Genomic DNA, 21,380 nt, shown 5'->3' on the forward strand with positions numbered 1-21,380 from the left:
GACAAGGATCCCCAGTGGAAAGTTTCATATGCAGACATTCTCCCTGAATTATCAGCCACCTTGAGTGGCCTCCAATGCCCACATTCACCACAGCACAAATAGCCAGGTTGCACACTGTTTATAGGTTGTTACAGCCCTTACTTCACAAGAGAACTGCTTCCCAAACTTTGAAAGTGATTGTTTCCCACAGCGGGAGTCTCTAGAACCAGAAGAAATAACCTCAGAGCAAGGTTCACTGAGTTAGGACAGAGATGAAGGGGATCTTCCTCAAGACCAGTGAAACCGTACAGTTCTTTACTGTAGAGGATCAGTCATTAAGTACATTAAAGGCTGAGATCGACTAATTTCTAATCAGTAAGTGAATCAACAAAGGTCCTGGGGAAAAGACAGACAAGTGGTGTTGATGATTATCAGATCTACCATGATCTTATTGCAATCTCCCAGAGTATTATTTGAATGGCAGAACAGACCCAATGGGCCAAATGGCCTACTTCTTCTCCTATATCTTCGTCTGCCCTCGCCTCCTGGGAGAGGAAGTGATCAATTTGGCTGGGTGTGCGCTTTCAGCACAGCTCGAGGGTTAAAGAATAAAGGTGACACTATTGGAATGTGTCACAAAATCCCCAGTCATTGATCTTGGTGCAGGAGTGTTACACTGACTTGGCTTTTACAAGGGCTCAACTGGGAGGTGGAGCCTCCCTTCCTCCAGAAGGCTTAAGGAGGTGACTGAGGATCCAAAAATCAGGTGTCCATTTATTTAAAGTACACCCTGGAAGTTGGTCTCCTTCATCTTGTTTCCATACTCAGTTTATTCCTTCCAAAATAGAATCAAAATTGATCTACATTTTCAGATCATAATTGATAAATAAGTGAAGGAAATACCGCAAGTGTAAATTTTTAAAAATGAATTATGGTTGACGTGATCTGAACGATTACACTTCGGTTTTGAAACTCCTCGGCTTTAACCCCAGAAAACATAGGTTGTATTTTACACAAAGTAATTGAAAAATAATAATCTTAGACCAGAAATCATAGGGTTGATTTTAAGAGATTGACTTTTACACAGGGATATCCAGTTTCTCTCAAGAATTCCAACCTATCCTCAGTCTTACTGTTTCTTTCCTCCCTTTCCCTAGTTTCGCTGCCTTGCTGTGAATCTGTTAATCTACGTACCCCCACCTCAGTTTCAAAGGAAAAACAATCCACCTAAAACTTTGATTTTGTTTCTTTAAACAAAAGAAATGCTGCCTGACCTGCTGAGTACTTCCAGCCTTTCCAGTTTTTATTTCTGGTTTCCAGTCACCAGAGTATTATTTGGCTCAAAGACCAGGAGCATCAGCAGCCTAGAACAGTGACATGAAAATTGAATCTTCTCCAGCTAAGAAATTCTTCCTTGGATCCATTCTGGTTTCTTTACATAATTATGATAAACTGGATATTGTGAAACCAGTGTTAACTAGATGATCTTCTACAGTAAGGCATTCCAGTAAGCTTGCATCATTTCCTAGAATCAAAATCAATGCTACTCCCTTCCTTCCTTGGTAGGCTAGAGACATTTTGGTTAAGAAAATTATTTCATGCATATCAGAAATTACTTTCCTTCCATATCCACAGCACCAGGACTTTTTCAGTTCATTTTAGATTTCAAATCTAAAACTTCCAAATAAAGTGAGAGCATTTATAGAGTCAGATGTACAGCATGGAAACAGACCCTTCGGTCCACTTGTCCATGCTGACCAGATATCCCAACCAGTCTAGTCCCACCTGCCAGCACCCGGCCTATATCCTTCCAAACCCTTCCTCTTCATATACCCATCCAGATGCCTTTTAAATGTTGCAATTGTGCTAGCCTCCACCACTTCCTCTGGCAGCTCATTCCATATCCGTACCACCCTCTGCGTGAAAAAGTTGCTCCTAGGTCTCTTTTATATCTTTTCCCCTCTCACCCTAAACCTATGCCCTCTAGTTCTGGACTCCCCCACCCCAGGGAAAAGACTGTCTATTTATTCTATCCACGCCCCTCATGATTTTATAAACCTCTACAAGATCATCCCTCAGCCTCTGACACTCCAGGGAAAACAGCCCCAGCCTTTTCAACCTCTCCCTCTAGCTCAAATCCTCCACCACTGGCAAGATCCTTGGAAATCTTTTCTGAACCTTTTCTAGTTTCACAAGATCTTTCCGATAGGAAGACCAGAATTGCACACAATATTCCAACAGTGGCCTAACCAATGTCCTATACAGCCGCAACATGACCTCCCAACTCCTGTACTCAATACTCTGACCAATAAAGGAAAGTATACCAAACACTTATAAACAACCTGAATACATAGTATGTACAACATGACTCTCTTTCAAATAATAGTCAGACAAAATGGTATCAAAATAAGTTTATTTTTTGAGCTATTGGAAAAAGTCAGTCAGTCAATCTTGTTTTATAATTCAGTTTACAAAAGTTTCTTTGAGATGTAGTTACTCATGTTATTCATTTGCTCCAAATTCATATTTCAAACTGCCTGTTTTCCTCAAAACAAATTAAACTTCCGACTGCTGCTCAAAGCATTTAACACTTGCACTTTGCATGTCTGTTTCACAAAGTATGTACACGCAAACTGATTTCTGTCATTTCCCAAATTTGAAAAGAAAACTCTTAATTGTTAAGTACAAGTTAAGACATCAGCCTTTTGGAATTACTTAAGTATAAATGATTTATTAGGTCCACGTCAAAAATACCAATTGAAAACATAAATCGCATTGTATATTTAGAGCCAAAAGATGCGAAATTGAAAACCCAAATTCCCAATATAATGAAATTAAATTTAAATCAATCCAAACCACTGCTTCTATAGAATTTTTTTTTGGTACATCATTTGAGACAGGCACAGCTTCATACATGAGAAATAAGTCAGACCCATTGGAACCCATATTCAATTTTAACATCAAAACCTTAAGAAATCTGGGGATAAAGACAAGCATCAGCTCAATACGAACGTTGCATATAAAAGCTAGAACACTACAAAGATATCAACTACACAGCATGATGTAAAATGTTTCTACTGTATTGCTAATTATCAAAAATAAACATTAGTATCTGCATATACCAATTGCCCAGAAATCTGAGGAGGGCTCTTTTCAAGGAAAGGATACCTTTAATATTTACCTGCAATCCATCCAACACATTAATATCTCCTTCAACTCAGTTAATTTTTCCAACAATTACATAATGTGAGAACTCAATTAGATTCCATTAATGGCCTTTATCTAAGAAATTTTGCATCACCACCTAGTGTTAAGGGTCAATTGTGAACAACTGCAACAAACTTTAAAATTGAATCTTTCCACCAAAGCAGCCCTGGCTTCACAGAACTGCAGCTTGCAACTAGTTAAAAGGGATATCTTCACCGGCGTTAATACAACTGCAATGGACGATTTCAAGTCAGTGTTAAAAATATAGATAAATTGGAAAAAAATGTAGTCAAGTAAAAATATTTTCAAGATTTCATGCTGCAGGAAATACAATGCCAAAAACAGTTGCTAAAACTCAGTAACAGGTCCCAAATCCACCTTAAATGGCAATGATGCATGTTCAAACAAAACAATTTTTTTTCACAAAGCTACCTTAAAAAAGCTTTTAAAAAAGATGTTTGTTGCATTTTGCCAGTGTACAGATCAGCATCTTTTTGTTGGCTTCCAAAACAGCCAGAGCCCACAACTGCCAACAGTTTTGGGAGGCAGTATCAAGTTCAGTACCCTTTGAGAGAGAAAAGAAAACAACTTAATATAGACAATAGAATTACCAACTTGTGATTAGTGGGATTATTGGAAAAGAAATGAAAATAGGGTCAAGTGAAGTGTTGTAATACAATGGTACCTTGATAATTCTAAAACATATTTTCTAATTCCTTTGATCAGTTTGAGAGCATTATAGTTTGCTCAAGTTAAAAATATTCTTCACAGCTGTCAATCACTTTCCTGTTGATTGATCATAATCAAAATCTAAATTGCAAAATACATAATCACAGCATTTAGACATTCTAATCATGAATGCTGCGACATGTCCAGAAATATACAAAGTAATCCTTATTACAGGTATTTGTAAATTCTCAATGTCACAATCGGTTTTCAGTTAGGTGCAACATTTTGTATTAGACACATATCAGCTTTTGACAGTGTGTGTTTGGAAATACTGATCATTACTAATGACTAAAAGTCAAAATTTTATGTGTCAAAATTTTAAATGTTGCCATTCCAGCATTGCTTTATAAAAACAGTATCCCTTAATAGAACGCTGCACCCAAACTGATGATCATACCAGAATCCTTGCAAGCACAGTCCAACCGTTTTGTATAAATTGTATTCTTCAAAATTAAACAAAGCAGTATCATTTTTGGTTTGTTCAGACTAAGTCTCTGTGGAATCTTTTATTGCATCTTTTTGTTTTGTGCTTGATGCTGCTTTAGATGTTTTATCGTCACTGGAGGAAGTTTCCTCAGTTCTCCTTTCAGTGTTCGGCTCATAGACACTCTTATCCATAAACATGTCTGGGATGTCACTCCCAAAATAAATCTTGCTGTTTGCTGAAATTGCTTGGTATTTAGCCAGTTCCAAATACTCTTTAGTTAGTTTTAACTGTTAGGAAGAAAAGAAAACAGATTTCAATTCACTTCTGAAACATGAATAATGCTAAACCCAGTAATCATCATGCTTGGTATATAATTAATAGTTGCACACATATCCTGATTCCTTATCATGATGCATTTTCTAACCATGAAAACAAATTGAACATTATTTTCTGAGCCTTCAGTTGGAATTGCATTCAACTTTATTTTAAAATCACAATTTAGGATTTTAAAAAAAATTCACATTTGCTAATGACAGATGTCTCTTTCAGTCCACATGCACAAACATCCCAAGAATCTCATATTCAAGTCAACCTCCTCTCTGAGCTTAACAGATCTCCATTTTTTTGCTGCAGATAACTGAAGCTCATATCTTAATTTAAAAGATCATAGTCCATAAACAAAGTAAAAAGTTACTATTGCTGGCGCTATTTTAGATCAGATTTTTATATAGTTGGTTCTGCAATAACGCATGTTAATTCAATTTAAATTGGCTTTAATGTGATTGAAGAATTTAGACTTATTTGAGGAATGAGACTTTTCCTTACCTGTATTGGCTATAACACGATTCCAGCCCCATTAGCTTAAATGGTGTGGCTACTGCACGATTTTTTTATTACGCAAGATTGCATAAGAATAGAACTCTCTCGCTATATCAGAACCAACTATATGCTAAGTGCTCCTAAATTCTGATGTATAGTTTACATCAAACCAATCATTGGTTCCAAATGTTAGCCTGTTAAATAATGTAGTTTGCAAAATGGAGGGAATGGCTGGAATATTTGTTAAGAAGTGAGAAGTGAATAATTTCTACATTGCAGCTCATAGCATTGCTGATAACATCTATCAAGTAGCACTTGTTCATCAATAACCTATTTGCTGATGTCCAGTTTAAGTTTCTGCCAAGAGGACTCATCTCTTGGCGTCATCACAGCCTTGGTTCAAAACATGGATAAAACAGCTGAATTCCAGAGGTGAGCTGAGTGACAGTTCTCGAATATCAAGGCTGCGTTCAACAAAATGCAACATCAAAAAGCCCTAGCAAAACTGGAAACAAATGGGAATTGGGGAAAACTCTCCAGTTTTTGGAGTCATACCTGGCATATGGAAAGATGTTTGCGGCTGCAGAAGTTCAGTCACTTCAGCTCCAGGGCATTTCTGTAGGTGTCACAGGCCCACCATCTTCAGCTGCTTCAATGACCTTCCCTCATCATAAGGTCAAAAGTGGGGATGTTTGATAATTGCATATAGTGTTCAGCACATTGATGACTCCTCAGATACTGAAGCAGTCCATGTTCGAATGCAACAAGATCTGGACAATTTCCAGACTTGGCCTGACAAATGGCAAATAACACCGGTGCCACGCAAATGTCAGGCAATGACCATCTGCAGTAACAGACAATCACTGTCCCTCAACACTCAATGGTATTGCCATCACTGAATCCCCCACTAACAAAATCCTGGAAGTTACCATTGGCCAGAAACTCAACTGCACTCGCCACATAATCACTGACCTGCTCTTGTAACCACTGAGGATAGGTATACTGCAGCGAGTAACTCAATTCCTGACTTCCTAAAGCCTGCCCACTATCTACAATGCAAAGGGCAGGAGGATGCTGTAATACACCCACTGGTCTGGATGAATTCAGCTCTAACACCACAAAAAAAAACTTGACGTGATATGGGACAAAGCAGCTTCGTTAACTGGCACTAGATCCACGAGCATCCACTCCCTTCACCGTCAATACTTAGGAGCAGCAACGCATTTTATCCACACGATGTACTGCAGAAAGTCACCAAAGATCAATCGATCTTCCGAAACTATGACCACTTCGAAACACCAGCTGCAAGTTCCCCTCCAAGCCACTCGCCATCCTGACTTGGAAATATATTGTCGGTCCTTCACTCTTGCTGGGTCAAAATCTTGGAAGTCCCTCCCTAACAGCATTGTGGGTCAACATGTTGTCTGCAGCCGTGCAAGATGGCAGCTCACCACCACCGACTGGGATGGGCAATAAATGTTGGTGAGTCATCGAAACCGAGTGAATAAAAAAATTGCAGCTGAAAAACCATTGCTACATAATAACTTGTGAGGTAGTAAAACGAACAATCACACTAAAATTCCATGTTATGAACAGAAATGAGCAGATAAGAGTCAAAAATAACCGTAAAATTGCACACCAGAATAAAACTGATTAATCCTTCCCTAACAAACTAGTGCTGATTGGAATGGATACATAATAGTTAAATATTTATAGACTTAAAAGATGGTGGGGAAGATGGAAAATGTGGGAGAAGCTTTTAAAAAGAAATTGGATGCGAAAAGACAAAGAACCAAACCAAGGTGTTTACGTTGCTAAATCATATGCAGTTCTTCTGTATATACATGTGCAATCTCCTTTTCCATTCCAACTATTTGAATAATGGAACACAGACAACACTTGTTTCTATTTAACAATTATACATGGAAATCAAGTGCACAGGAAGAGGTCTTCATACCTGGTTGGCTTGTGCAATCTTCTGAGCAGTGTAGAAGTCTGCATCTGCTTTAGCTTTCTGTTTGGCTACATAAGTAGCATCTAGAAGCAAACCAAAACAATTTGAATCACTACTTTTCGCATTAAACATAGGATGCCACCAGCAACTACTGTCTAAAACAAATACATCTACATTTAATCCACGCCGTGAATTGAGACTGCCACTGAAATATGAATGAAGAGTACAGTGAACTTGGCAGACTTGGCTGTTAGAAACAAATGCAGCAATGCCAGATCAAAATCTTACACTGCTCCATTTTGGAGCACTTGCTTCTGGAAAAGCAAATGTCAATAAATCAAACAATCAATCAATAACCAACTATCCCAAAGAACTAAGATTACAGCTGTTTGTAAATCCTAAATTTATATAATGAAAAAGCAGACAAGACCTCCCTAGTGTACTTGATACTTTGCCACTTGTCTCTCCCCCATGACAAGTAGTATGAATGTAGTAATGAAGCACAGACCACATATACAGACTATTAAAAAAATTTCATAAGATTGAGAGAATCGAAGATAAATTTGTCACATGTAGACATAATGCTCACCTTTTGAACACAAGTGTTTAGAATAGAGTAACGCAAAAGGCAGTCATCAGAAAAAGGTGGAGTTAGAAATAGCAGGCGAAATGAAGTTCTACTTTGTAATGTGACTTGAATGAAAATCTATCTCAGGAGTTGGAAATGATCTAGTTTTAATCTAGCACTTTGCAGATGACTGCATTTTCTAGTCAAGGGCTGCACAATTCCCAAAAGTCTGCCAAGAAGCACTATGAATTGTTTATTGAACGCAACTGCTGAGACTGCATGAAGAAGAGGGGTTAATCCAAGGACAACAGTGGCGCAGAGTCTTTGCAAACAAAGTTTCCAGAGACTAGAATTATTACAACTGTTAAAAAGTGTGGTGCTGGAAAAGCACAGCAAGTCATGCAGGATCCGAGGAGCAGGAGAGTCGATGCTGTGCTTTTCCAGCGCCACACTTGTCGACTCTGATCTCCAGCATCTGCACTTTTTCTTCTAGTAAAAGCCTAATACACAACCATATACTTCGTTTGCTGACAAACTCTCCCAATAAAAATAAAACCATATTACTCTCCAGGAAGTCTCTTAAAGTTCTCTACTGTTCTCAAAGTAACACATGGCTACAGCAGTACTTGCAAATCAGGAATGTTGGGGGGGTGGGGGGGTGGGGGGGGGGGGAGAAGCTGAAAGATAAATAGGACAGTGGGGCTGGGGGCAAGACAGCTGGGAAGGCGATAGGAAGGTGCAGGCAGGAGGTGATAGTGAGGGTGGAGTGAATAGGTGGGAAGGAAGATGGACAGTTCAAGAGGGTGCTGCAGAGTTGGAAAGTTGGATCAGGGATGAGGTTGGGGGCGGGGTGGAGGTGGTGGGGAGGGGAGATTAGGAAACTAGTGAAGTTGATGTTGATGCCGTATGGTTGAAGGATCCAAAGGCAGAAGATGAGGCTTGTTCCCTATGACTGCTGTACTTTTCTAGTGCCACACTTTTGGACTCTGATCTCCAGCATCTGCAGTCCTCACTTGCTCAGTATTACTACTGTCCGAAGTAATTGTTTCAAGGGCTCCCTGTTGTTATTTTGAAGAAAGATGGTCACATGTGAAGCACAACCAAAGCTGTATGCCAGCCAAGCAATTTCCAAAAGCTCCCCAACAAAGTATGACATTTATTCAGGAAAGAACTGACCCATCAGACTGGAAGTCTCAGGTTCAATCTGCAAGTTATGTTAGAGTGCTAAAATTAGGTCTCATGCCTGTCAATGAGAAAGAGGTGGCAAGATTTTGGCTTGCGACCATTGATGTTGAATAACTGTGATCATGGTCAAATAGCCGTTGGCCACTCACTAGAAAGGCTATCACCTATTTAGTTCATGTATTCAACAGCAATTGCCACCACGGAAATTCACCCATAAGGACATGTCTTTCAGAAGAGTATTTATGTACATATTTTAATATTATTTAAGAGCTTGGGTTTTGATCTGATAACACATGGGTTAGGTCTGTGTCTGAGTTGAATGGACAATTTGCAAGTACTGCTGTAGCCATGTGTTAACTTTGAGAACAGTAGAGAACTTTAAGAGACTTCCTGGAGAGTAATATGGTTTTGTTTTTATTGGGAGAGTTTGTAAGCAAACAAAGTATATGGTTGTGTATTAGGCTTTTACTAGAAGAAAAGGTGCAGACTGCAGATGCTGGAGAGCAGAGTCGACAAGTGTGGCGCTGGAAAAGCACAGCGTTCCTGAAGGGCTTATGCCTCAAATATTAACTCTCCTGCACCTTGGATGCTGCCTGACCTGCTGTGCTTTTCCAGCGCACACTTTAAAGCTTTTACTACAGAAGACCTGAGATTCGGTGTTTTCCTCTTGTTTGGGGAAACATACACTCCGACTGAAAGGGTAAAGGTGTTACAGAGGTTTTGGCTAAAGCTGAATGACACCACCACAAACCCCAGGAATCCCATCCAGGACAAACATACAAATAGAAAGCAGGAGACAACAGCTTCGCTTCACTTGGAGGTCGCCACTGATGATGTTACCGAGCCAGGTAATGAAACGTCTAGACATCAAACCTACAGCTCAGCGAGCAAACCTGCACCCTAAACCTCAACCTGAGCTACAAACCTTGTAAAAATATCCAACTGTCTTTTAAATGTTGTAACCGTACCCGCACAGATCACTTTCTCTAGGAGTTTATTCCACACACAAACAATTGTGCTCCAAAAAAAAGTTGCCCCTCATGTCCTTTTTATATCTTTTTGCTCCCATTTTAAAAATAACGCCCTAGTTTTATTACTTTCCCACCTGAGAGAAAAGACCTTTGCTATCACCTTACGTCTTGCTCATGATTTTATAAACCTCTGTAAGGTCACCCATCAACCTCTTGTGCTCCAGTAAAAGTGTCCCGGTCTATTTTTATAAGTCAAACCCTCCATTCCCAGCAACATCCTGGTAAATCTCTTCTGAACCCTCTCCAGTTTAATAATATCATGCCTATAACAGGGTGGCCAGAACTGTACACAACACTCCAGATGAGACTTCACCAACATCCTGTACAACCTCAACATCTTCTTAACCATCCTGTTGACATGTGATGTAAATTTCAAAGAATTATATACCTGCACCCCTAGGTCTTGCTGTTCAACATCACTACTCAGGGTCTGACCATTAACTGTATACATCCTGCCCTTGTTCACTTTACCAAAATGCAATACCTCGCATTTATCCAAATTAAGCTCCATCTACCACTCCTCTGTCTATTGACCCAACTGATCAAGATCTCTTTCTCATCTTAGATAACCTTCTTCACTTTCCACGATACCACCAATTTCGGTATCATCTGCAAACTTACTAACCATGCCTTACTCTTATTCAAACCATTTTTATAAATGACAGACAAAAGTGGACCCAGTACCAACCCCTGTGGGATACTACTGGTCATAGGCCTCCAACCCAAAAAACAACCCTCCACCACCACCTTCCATAAAGCCAATGTTGTATTCAATTGGCAAGCTCGCCCAGAATCCTGTGTATGTAACTTCACTAATTAGTCGACCATGTGAAACCTTATCAAAGGTTTGACTAATATCCAAATAAACTATGTCAAATGTTCTGCCGTCAATCTTTTTGGTGACTTCTCCAAGTTGAGAAGACAGGAGTCCCCTCGCACAAAACCATGCTGATATCCCTAATCAGTCCTTGCCTCTCGAAATGTAAGTAAATCCTATCTTGTTGTTGACTTGCTCATTGAGCTGTTAAGTCATCACCATTCTAGATAAAATCATTAGTATGCCTCCAGTGAAGCATTGGCGTTCTGCTCCACTTGGTATTTGTTTGTCTGGGTCTGCTTGAGTTGGCGACGTCATTTCCAGTTTTGTTGCTGGTTCTGTTTCTTAGTGGTTGGCATATGGGGTCCAACTCTACATTCGTTAATGGAATTCTGGGTTGAATGCTAGGCTTCCAGGACTTCCCGTGAATGTCTCGGTTTGGCTTGTCATAGGATGGATGTGTTGTCCCAGTTGAATTGGTGTCCTTCATTGTCTGTGTGTATGAATACACATGATAGCTGATCAAGTCTCTTGGTGGCTAATTTCTTTCCTGTTTGCTCTGTGTAATTGTTTTGGCAGTCTTTACACGATATTTTACATATAACATTGGTCTTGTTGGTTGTGGGTATGAGATCCTTTATACTTGTTAGTAGCTGTAGTGTGGTAGCTGATTCGTAGGCTGCCATGATACCCAGGGGTCAGGTGATGAAACATCTGCGAACAAATGTTCTAGCTCAACAGGCAATTCAACAACCTCTTGCACAACCTGAGCTACAAATCTTCTTGAATACTCGACATCCTGCCTTTCAGAGTCATCTTCAATAACTTACCCAACACTGATATCAGACTCACTGATATAATCTCCAGGCTTCTCCTTACAGCCTCTCGAACAAAAGCAATCTTCCAGCACCTCACTCGTGGTTAAAATTAATACAAATATTTCTGCCAGGGGCCCAGCAATTTCATCCTTAACATCCCATGACATCATGGGATACACTTAATTAGGGCCTGGAGATTTATCAACCTTTGTTTCAGAGACCTCCAGCCCTTCATCTGTCATTGGGATTAATGGGATTGCATTTTCATTCCAAATTTTGAAATTTTTGAAGTGTGCTGTGTGTAAATAGTTTAGTCTATTCTATTTATGTTCATGTCTTTTGCATAATAAACTTCTGTTTTATTGTTGAATCTAAACCTGCATTGTGTTTCAGTGAAAGACTGTCTTATTAAAACAAAAAGAAAACACAAGACATGATTATCATACCAAATTTTAGTATGGGATCTGATTTGTGCAGTAACAATTAGCTGGGACCAGTGAAGTTGGAAGAAGTGAGAATGGTTGAATACCGTGAGGCCTAGGTACAAATATATAGTAGCCATGTTTTGTGGTTGATCAGTTAATATTCAAGCTAGAGCTAAAACAGAGAACACATCATCAAAATTAAAATAATTTCAACGTGTGCAATTCAACTTTAGAATGACCTGATGGTGCCAAAACACTCACCTTCAATTTGTGAAATCTTCTTCAATGTTTCTTTTTCCATAACCTTTTGTTGAAATTGAATCTGGGCTACTTGTGCAAATTTTTCTGCCTCTGTGTATTGACAAAACAGAAATCTAAGTGTACTGCAATGCACAAATCACACTTTGTAAAGCAATGGTATCATCATTTTCTGATGATTGCACAAGATCATATACTTGACTATTGTGCGAAAAAGTGGCCTCTGATAAGACCAAGATGCCTTCTGCTTTTGACTTTAACCATATTCTTAAACTAACATTGAGTACATAGTTCTTAAGTACAAGTACAATTTATGAAAGTGATCTCACACTTGAACGATGCGACAAAAACATTTCCTGCACTTATGAACTGCTCCTTTATATTGTCCTGTATTGTGTTCTGACTTGTGTACAAATGGACTTCAGTACAGATTTCAGAATGGTATCCATTCACAACCTGGGGACTGTCTGCACTCATTTTTTTAAACAGGTATCTGATCTTCAGGTACATAATATGGTGGAACACCAAGCATCTCTTGGACCATTCTGTCTTGCAACCTTGTAGATTTAAAATGTTACAGGACAAATCCACGTCTCTATCATTACAGAGCACACATGTTATCACAGTCTTATCATTGTCAACAGCACAAAAGTGATTACACTATCACTAGGAAGTGCCAAACAGCAATTATCTATTCACTGATGCTCAGGTTCTGGGTATGGTATCCTTTATACTTGTTAGTAGCTGTCATAGATGGTTTGTGGCCTACCATGATACACAGGGGTCAGGTGATGAAACATCTGCAAACAAACATACCAGTTCAGCGAGCAAGTGAACAACCTCATCCACAACCATAATAAAAGAATGCAACAAAGGTTTACCAGGCTGTTTCCCGGGATGGCAGGACTAAGTTATGAAGAGACCGCATCAGTTGGGACTGTATTCACTTAAGTTTAAAAGAACTGGTGGTGGGGGAAAGGAAGTCAGAAGAGAAAGATTTCATAGAGACCTATACAATATTAACAGAAATGGGTGAACAAAGGATGGATGCTCCCCATGACTGAGGAGTACAGAACCAAGGGCCACAATCTAAGGATATGGGTAGGCCATTTAGGAATGACACGAGGAGAAATTTCTTCACCCAGAGAGTGAAAAGCTCTTGTGAAAAGCTCTATCACAGAAAGAAACTGAAGCCAAATCATGGAACATTTTCAACAAGGAACCAGATATGATTCTTTGGATTAAAGAGATTTAAAAGTATAGGAAAAAAGTGGATACAGAGTTGGATGATTTGCCATTTCACATTGATTGACAGAGCAGACTCTAAAGGGCCAAGTTGTCTACTCCAGTTGCTATTTTCTATGTTTCTATCCAAAAGGTTCTGGTTAGGAGTGAGATGCAGGAGTGTGGCATCAACACAAGCTCAACATCATCCAAGACAAAGACCAGATCAACATCCCATCCAGCAACTTGAACATTCACTCACTCCACTTGCGTCAGTATGTACCACCTATCCAATGCACTTCAGCAATTTCCCAGCCCCTACTCAACACCACATGCCAAACATACAACCAACCACAAGGGCAAAGGGTAGCAGATGCATGGATCAAAATCCTGGATCTGCCAACCAAACAGCTCTATTTGGGGGGGAGGGGGTGTACCTACACCAGGTGGCCCAAAGAAATTCAAGGTAGCACTCTCTAAATGGCAAGTAAGTATGAACAATAAATTTTGGTCTTGCCAGCAATGTTCACATCCCATGAACAAATAAAACAAAAACTTCAGTAAAATAATAATTCTTTACAATTAATTCAAAATATTCAGTTAAAGTGCCAGGAAACATTGTTCAATTATTCAGTTACAGGGTGACAATAACATTTAGATGCTTGAGATTTGACAGCAAAGTAATAGTCAGCACCAAAACTTTAAAGTGGCATAAATAATTTGAAGTTAATTAAAATTTATTCTATTGTGCAAGACAATTTAAAGGCTGGAGTTTATAATTCAACTGTAAAGAAATTATTTACTGAAGAAGTGGGCAAGGATTTCAGCTACAACATTCAAGGTCTTACAAAAATAAATCAACATTGCCCCTGGAAAGAGAGGCATTTTAATCATTCTTTCACTTAAACCTTTCACTAGAATTAGTTCTTTAGCCTTAAGGCACAGATGAGTAATGAGAAACATGTCCCCTTTCCATACAACAAAAACAAGGTGACCACTATTGAACTAACTGCACTACATTGAGGTTATCAAAGAATAAAACAATGATTTTTCAGATCTCTCATGTTGCAGGAGAAAGAATATTGGTGATGATTTTAACATAATCCATTATCTTTTTTTGTCAGAACTTATACTTTCTTGTGCTGCCATTGCAATAAAAATGTCTCTTCATGCCTCAACTTCTTAATTAAATGCAACTTTTACGTAAAATTAGCAACAATTTCAAATGAAACAGCTGAGATAGGATCTCACCGAAAAGTCAAGAACAACTCATTTCCCCAAATAGAAGGACAGCAAATAGGGAATGAACCCTGCAGCAAGACAAACTGATTATTTATTTCATGGAGCGAACACTGGCATGATGGCCTTAAGGCTCTCCTATACTGCAAGATTTGACAATGTTTAACAGGCTGATAAATATGTACTGAATTAAGCAACAGAAGGGTTTTATGTGCCAAATTGTAGGTTTACAAATTTTCTGTTTCACCTTTGCCTTCCGGACACTGACATACGATTGAGCGACAAGCAAACAATAAAAAAAAACTTGTGGCCTTTCAAGCCATAGATCATGGAATCCGGTACAAGAGGAACTGCTACTCAAGACAACTACAATTCCTAATGTGATCTTTGTACACGGAAAGTAATAACAACAACAAAAAAGAGGTCACACTATGGCCACTGAAGTATTGTAACTTGTGTAAAAAAATCTCTCAATAAATAACCAGATCATCTAAATACATATCTGGAAATACAAATCACGTGACAAGTTGGATATTATACATTATTACACCTTGCTATCTGTCAAGTTTAGCTTCATGACTCAAACCTCTAATTATAACTCTAAAAGATCATTTTGAATTGGAGTGCAGCACGGAAAGAGACCCTTCAATGAAACTCATCCATGATGGCCAGATAGCCTATATTAATCTAGTCTCTTTTGTCAGCATTTGGCACATATCTCTCTAAACCCTTCCTATTCACGTATCCATTCAAATGCCTTTTAAATGTTGTAATTTGTACCAGCCTCTACTACTTCCTCTGGCAGCTCATTCCATATGCGCACCATCCTGTGCCCCTTGGGTCCCTTTTAAATCTTTCCTGCCTCACCTTAAACCTGCACCTTCTAGTTTTGAACTCCCCTACCCTATTCATGCCCTCATGATTTTATAACCCACTATAAACCTCCAATATTCACCATCCTGCTATTTTTTTCATTGTGAAAATCAAACAATTTAGTTTATTCAAGGCCAGACACACAAATTAAACCCCTGACACAGTACAGTACTTTACAGTAAAAAAAACCCTCAGCAAAACCAGAAGCTATACCACACAGACCTACCATGAGCTCAGATATGTTACTTAAATGAGTCAAACTTCATAAAGCTAACGGAAAAAAGAAATGTTTTTTGTCCTGCACACGCAACACAAACTTCAACTTGTTTTTAGGTCAAATTACTTAAGGAGAATAAAACTGCAATTCCAATGGCTGATAAGACAGACATACAGACAACTGCCCAACCTACTCCTCAGGTGCTACAAATGCTTTTAATGCCTGACTTTTACGACATGGATTCCTCTTGTATACTCTGATTATTGCAGTTCCACAAGCCCAGAGAAAAAGGAACACTGCAAGGTCAAAAGCAGTTAGAATTACCAGTACACAAGCAGAAGTTAGAATTGTGAACTTGTGCAAGACATTTTCCAAATTAACACACATACCAATAATAGCTCGTTTTCTTTCAGTTTCAGCCTCTTTTTCCACGACCTTTTGCCTCTGTGTAGAAATAAGCAACTTTGTCTTCTCTGCTTCCCTGAAATAAACAAAGTTGTAAATAGTGTAAAAAGCCATGTTTTGAAGCCTCAAACATTGTGCGCTGTAACCCCAGGCAATACAGAAGTTTGGAAGGTGAGGTTGGGGGGAGGGAGAAGGGGGTGGGGGAAAGAGAGTGAGGGGGACGAAGATTCGGTATTTCTGGCAAGAAATTCCAGAGGTCAAAAATACTTTAATTTTTAAGCCCACTGCAACGTGTGCATACGTACACAAAACACTTTTCAGAGGTCACATATAGCTTAGCTTTGGAGGTCAAGTGCACTGCTTACACTCATACAATTAAAGATGCTCCATTCTGTGGATTGCCCCCTTGCTGTGGTGGAGAGGTTTGACTGCTCCGTTGATCCAGAGAATGATGCTGTCGGGTGTTCTCAAAGTCTGGCAGGATCACCGATTACAGTAAGGTCAGAGGGGAGGAACCAGACAAAGCGCAATCCAAAACAAAACCCCACTGCCTTTTCAGGCATTCATGCAATATCAACAGCTGCAACAGCAGATGAAGGGTGCAGATGCTGAGAGATCCCCAGTTGTGGAGGTTTCCTTGCCACTGGAACAAGATCAACCTTCTGTCAAGGACCATGCATCTACTGACGTGCAATCCATCAAGAGATGCTCCAACAAGAAGCCTACCCATATACTCTTGCCAAATGTGTTGTCAGAGATGCAGCTGTAGGATTGGACTAATCAGCCACTCAAGGATCTACAGAACCCATAACCAGTGACATGGAATTTCTTAGGTGGACAGGCATACTTGTTAGTGAGTGATTACCAATGATGATTTAAGAGTTTCCCATATCTCTAGACCAATCATGTCCGGTAAGTTCTGTTCTTTTGCTTGATTTAAATGAAGCAACTCCTCCAAAAGCAATGGCATTGCTTGACAAAAAATACGGACACAAATTTATGCAAGCGTATGAAGATGTTTTAAAAAGTTGAGCTTAATGACAATATGCAATCTTATATGGCAAAGTATCACTAACTGCTCCAAAGAGGTAACTGGACCATGAAAAAACTTAAGTGTCAGATTCCCGCATTTAAATATATATTTCGTAAAACAAATATTGAAGAATAGATCCAATATTTAATATAGCTACAAATGCAGAGTGTGAAACAGCCAACTTACATAAGTTCAAAATTCCTTCTAATTGCCTCTGGAATTTTAGGTTTTGTAACTCGAACTGCCTGTTGGTTTGCAAGAAAAATATACAACAATTATTAAAGATCTGACATCTTGGTTAGAGTCTGTTTTGAATTGTACTAAAGATTTCCCAAGACTTCAAGATGTCAAACCAACCAATTTCCTTGAACATAAATATTTCAAGTCTCATAAATATCATTCTATTACAGGGACAAAAATCCTCAATGTTATCTTTCAGAAACACTAAACATTTATGTACTACGTGGCTTAACTGGCTACTTTTACCAACCTGTTTGCTTTATTGAACTTTTTGAGAACAAAAACCATTGACCATAGAAAGAATCATATCAAGTTCATTTAAAATTGGAGTTGAAAGAAGGAATTTCAAAAAACAAAAACAAGGTCTGGAAAATACATTAAAAAATTGCATGAACTCTGCAATTGATGTGTGAACATTCTGTAGATCCTGAGCACGTATTGTAAAATCAAGGATAGTTTCACTTACCTGTATTGTAAGGCCAGGTGCCATAACAATCAAGTCTTTTTGTAAAGCCAATTTCAAGTTCTCATCTATTTGATCTAAAGCATAAACAAAAACGTATGAATACAAGCAAGTTTGGAACATGTTTGCATGCAGTCAAGTACCATCTTCAGACAGTTGATTAATTCAGTTGGCAGGACAGCTGCTTGTGACACAGTGATGTTAACAACATGGTTAAATTTTCACACTGGCTCAGCGCACCCTCTCCTTCTCAACCTCTCCCCACACCTGAGATGTGGTGACCCTCAGGTTCAACCACTACCAGTTGTCTCTTTCATTATTCAATAGTAAAGGAACATAAAGATAAAACATCTAATTTTTATCTAACTGTTTTTATTCCACATATTGTGCTTCCATTTCCTGCACTACAAAAGTTCAGTATTCCACATGAAACCAAAGTGAAATTTACAACTACACTCACTGCTTTCACACCCTTGTGACCACCTCATTAACAAACGGTCCAAGTTCATGACCCCAACTAGATTAAATGGTTCTATGCAGATTAAATGAAAACCATCAAGACAGAACGACAAATGCTAAATGTACTTTATCATTGGTTTTCCAATCCAAGGCATTTTATTGAGAATTTAAAAATCAAGATAGATTCCTCAAAGCAATGTTTTCTCTTCATTCCAACATGGATCTTGATCAGATGGCCAATGGGCTGAGGAGTGGCAGAAGAAGTTTAATTTGGATAAACACAAGGTGTTGCATTTTGGGAAAGGCAAATCAGGGCAGGACTTACACACTTAATAGTAAGGTCCTGGGGAGTGTTGCTGAACAAAGATCTTGCAGTGAAGGTTCATAGCTCCTTGAAAGTAGAGTTGCAGGTAGATAGGATAGTGAAGACAACATTTGGTATGCTTTCTTTTATTGGTCAGAGCACTGAGTATAGGAGTTGGAGGTCATATTGCGGCTCAATGCGGAGGACATTGGTTAGGCCACTTTTGGAATATTGTGCGCAATCTGGTCTCCCTCACATCGGAAGGATGTTTTGAAACTTGAAAGGGTTCAGAAAAGATTTCCAAGGATGCTGCCAGAGCTGGAGAATTTGAGCTATAGGGAGAGGCAAAATAGGCTTCAGTGGTTTTCCGTAAAGCATCAGAGGCTGAGGGGTGATCTAATAAAGGCTTATAAAATCATGAGGGGCATGGACAGGGTAAATAGACAAGGTCTTTTCCCTGGGTGGGGGAACCCAGAACTAGAGGACACAGGTTTAGGCTGAGGGGGGAGAAATTTAAAAGAGCCGTCAGCGCCCACTTTTTCACACGGAGGGTGGTGCATGTATGGAATGAGATGCCAGAGGAAGTGGTGGAGGCAGGTAGTTACAACATTTAAAAGGCATCTGGATGGGTGAGTGAATAGGAAGGGCTTGGAGGGATATGGGCCAAGTGTTAGCAAATGGGACTAGATTGCATGAGGATATCTGGTTAGCATGGACAAGTTGGACTGAAGGGTCTGGTTTCTGTGCTCATTCCTGAAGGGCTTATGCCCGAAACGTCGATTCTCCTGCTCCTCGGATGCTGCCTGGCCTGCTGTATTTTTCCAGCACAACATTTTTCAACTCTGGTACTCCAGCATCTGCAGTCCTCACTTTCTCCTGGTTTCTGTGTTGTACATTTCTACGACTCTAAAATGAATAAATAATTATTCCTGCATTCGATGAATGCAGCATCACGGTTAATTGAATTATCAGAGTTTAAAATCTGTTAAAGTGAATACACGCACACAATCTACTTTTGTCTAAACCCAACAAGTGAACTATTTCACCTTGATTTACGTATGACAGCATTGTGTTTATTAACCTATATTTGCAACTTTTGGTTGATTTTAACAGTCAGTAAATGGAATAAATGATTTGAAATAATGTTTCATAACTGAACTGCAATCATCCATGAAATTCAAACTCTCTTCGAATTAAGGTAAAAAAGTTCTCACCAAATAACTCAATGTAGACCTCCTGTAAGGTGTGCACACTGCAAAATTGGTTCAACTCGTGATGAATTTTGTTGAAAATCAACGTCTTATCATAGTCAGCTGTGTAGTTCTTAGCAATATCATACACTGAAGGAAGCAAGAGAAATTTTATTTTTAAAATTTGCTCAATAATCCTAACTTTGCAGGTTAGAAATTTGATATTTGTTACATATTTTGGAAGGGTGAGGGCAGCAGAGTGGAAACAATGTTTCTTGCACATTCCCAACCCCATTGTCTGAGCTTGTTCAATCAGAGGTCAACTAGAAGCATGAGAGACAGGAAGGAAAGAGCGCACAGGAAAGCGAGGAAAGAAAAAAAAAGGAAAAAGAAAGAAGATATCACACAGTAACAGGGTTATTCCATGAATACAAAGCCAGTTGCAGTTGGTTGCTTAAAGGCCTGTGAAATTCAGTTTCAATAATTCAAAGCTGTTTGTTGTACTAAAAAAGTCTCAATTATCTAATACTGTATATTAAGTAGCACTAAATAGGAATGTGTGGCTTAAAATGTTCACTAATGACCTGAATAAAAAAGCTTCTTTTTCAGAGTAAATGATAGCACATTTTGAGAAATGGGTGTGCAGGAAGATATGCAAGGGTATTGATTAACACCTCTTGATAAACGCACTAAGATTCATTTTATCCTCCAATATTGAGTTTAATCAAGGAAAAAGGGCATGAATAAGAATAGAAATTTCACATGTGTTACGCAGACTCAGGATAAATCTCCCATCCTGCACTTAAACCCCACCTCAACAAACCATGATCCAAATTAAGACTTCACATTGGTCATCTTAAAAACCTAGCATAGACTGAAAATAGAGAAGCACATATAAATACTCAATGTATATGCTTAAACAAAATACAAGTTTCAAGTCACAGTTTCAAATTAAGGGCAACAATGTGACATTTTATTCCTCAATTTAAGGCTGGACAAATTAGCGATTGGAGTTCTGTGCGTATGTTGTGTGTTGGAGGAATCTGAGATTAAGGGTTTACCATCCCACACTAAGAAGTCAATCACGTTAGGGCCAAGCTGAGGGGAAACATCTTCCCACCCCCAGAGGTTTGCAGATCTTTGAAATTCTATCACGCAATCACAGATGAAGGTGCACAATGAGGAACCCACTGTTTGCACTGGTTCCAATCTCCTGCCTCTTCCTCCTCCATGTCTCTGTACAATAATTTTATGCTTAGAATCATTCAATGCCTTCTTAAATCCTCAATTGAACCTGCCTCCATCACATTTCAGGCAGTGCATTCCATATCCTAACTCCTCACTGTGTTAAAAATAATTTCTTCTCATCACACTTACCTTCATTTGCACATTACTTTAAATCTATGCCCCACGATTATTTTTTTCCTTTTATGACCAGCTTCTCCCTATCTACTTTATCTAGCTTGCTCACGACTCTGAAAATTTCTACCAAATATCCTCTGAGCCCTCTTCACTT

The 21,380-nt window shown here is 39.0% G+C and overlaps 1 protein-coding gene across 1 annotated transcript in view; it reads right to left on the reverse strand.

Moving 5' to 3' along the window:
- Nucleotides 1-2,375: 2,375 nt before the first annotated feature.
- The window catches only part of LOC122541854 (erlin-1-like), a 47,359-nt gene continuing 28,354 nt past the window's right edge, over nt 2,376-21,380 (reverse strand). Inside the window, exons 6-12 of the mRNA XM_043678919.2 lie at nt 19,889-20,014; nt 17,915-17,988; nt 17,395-17,453; nt 16,160-16,251; nt 12,221-12,310; nt 7,119-7,198; nt 2,376-4,629 (exon numbers count right to left, since the gene is read on the reverse strand). Of these exons, the coding sequence (XP_043534854.2) occupies nt 4,402-4,629; nt 7,119-7,198; nt 12,221-12,310; nt 16,160-16,251; nt 17,395-17,453; nt 17,915-17,988; nt 19,889-20,014 (749 nt within the window). The 3' untranslated portion in view covers nt 2,376-4,401. The remainder of the gene's footprint in view (nt 4,630-7,118; nt 7,199-12,220; nt 12,311-16,159; nt 16,252-17,394; nt 17,454-17,914; nt 17,989-19,888; nt 20,015-21,380) is intronic.

This window comes from Chiloscyllium plagiosum, unplaced genomic scaffold (assembly GCF_037043375.1).
Source record: "Chiloscyllium plagiosum isolate Xiang-an unplaced genomic scaffold, Cpla_swu_hap1 HiC_scaffold_43, whole genome shotgun sequence".
NCBI lineage: Eukaryota > Metazoa > Chordata > Chondrichthyes > Orectolobiformes > Hemiscylliidae > Chiloscyllium > Chiloscyllium plagiosum.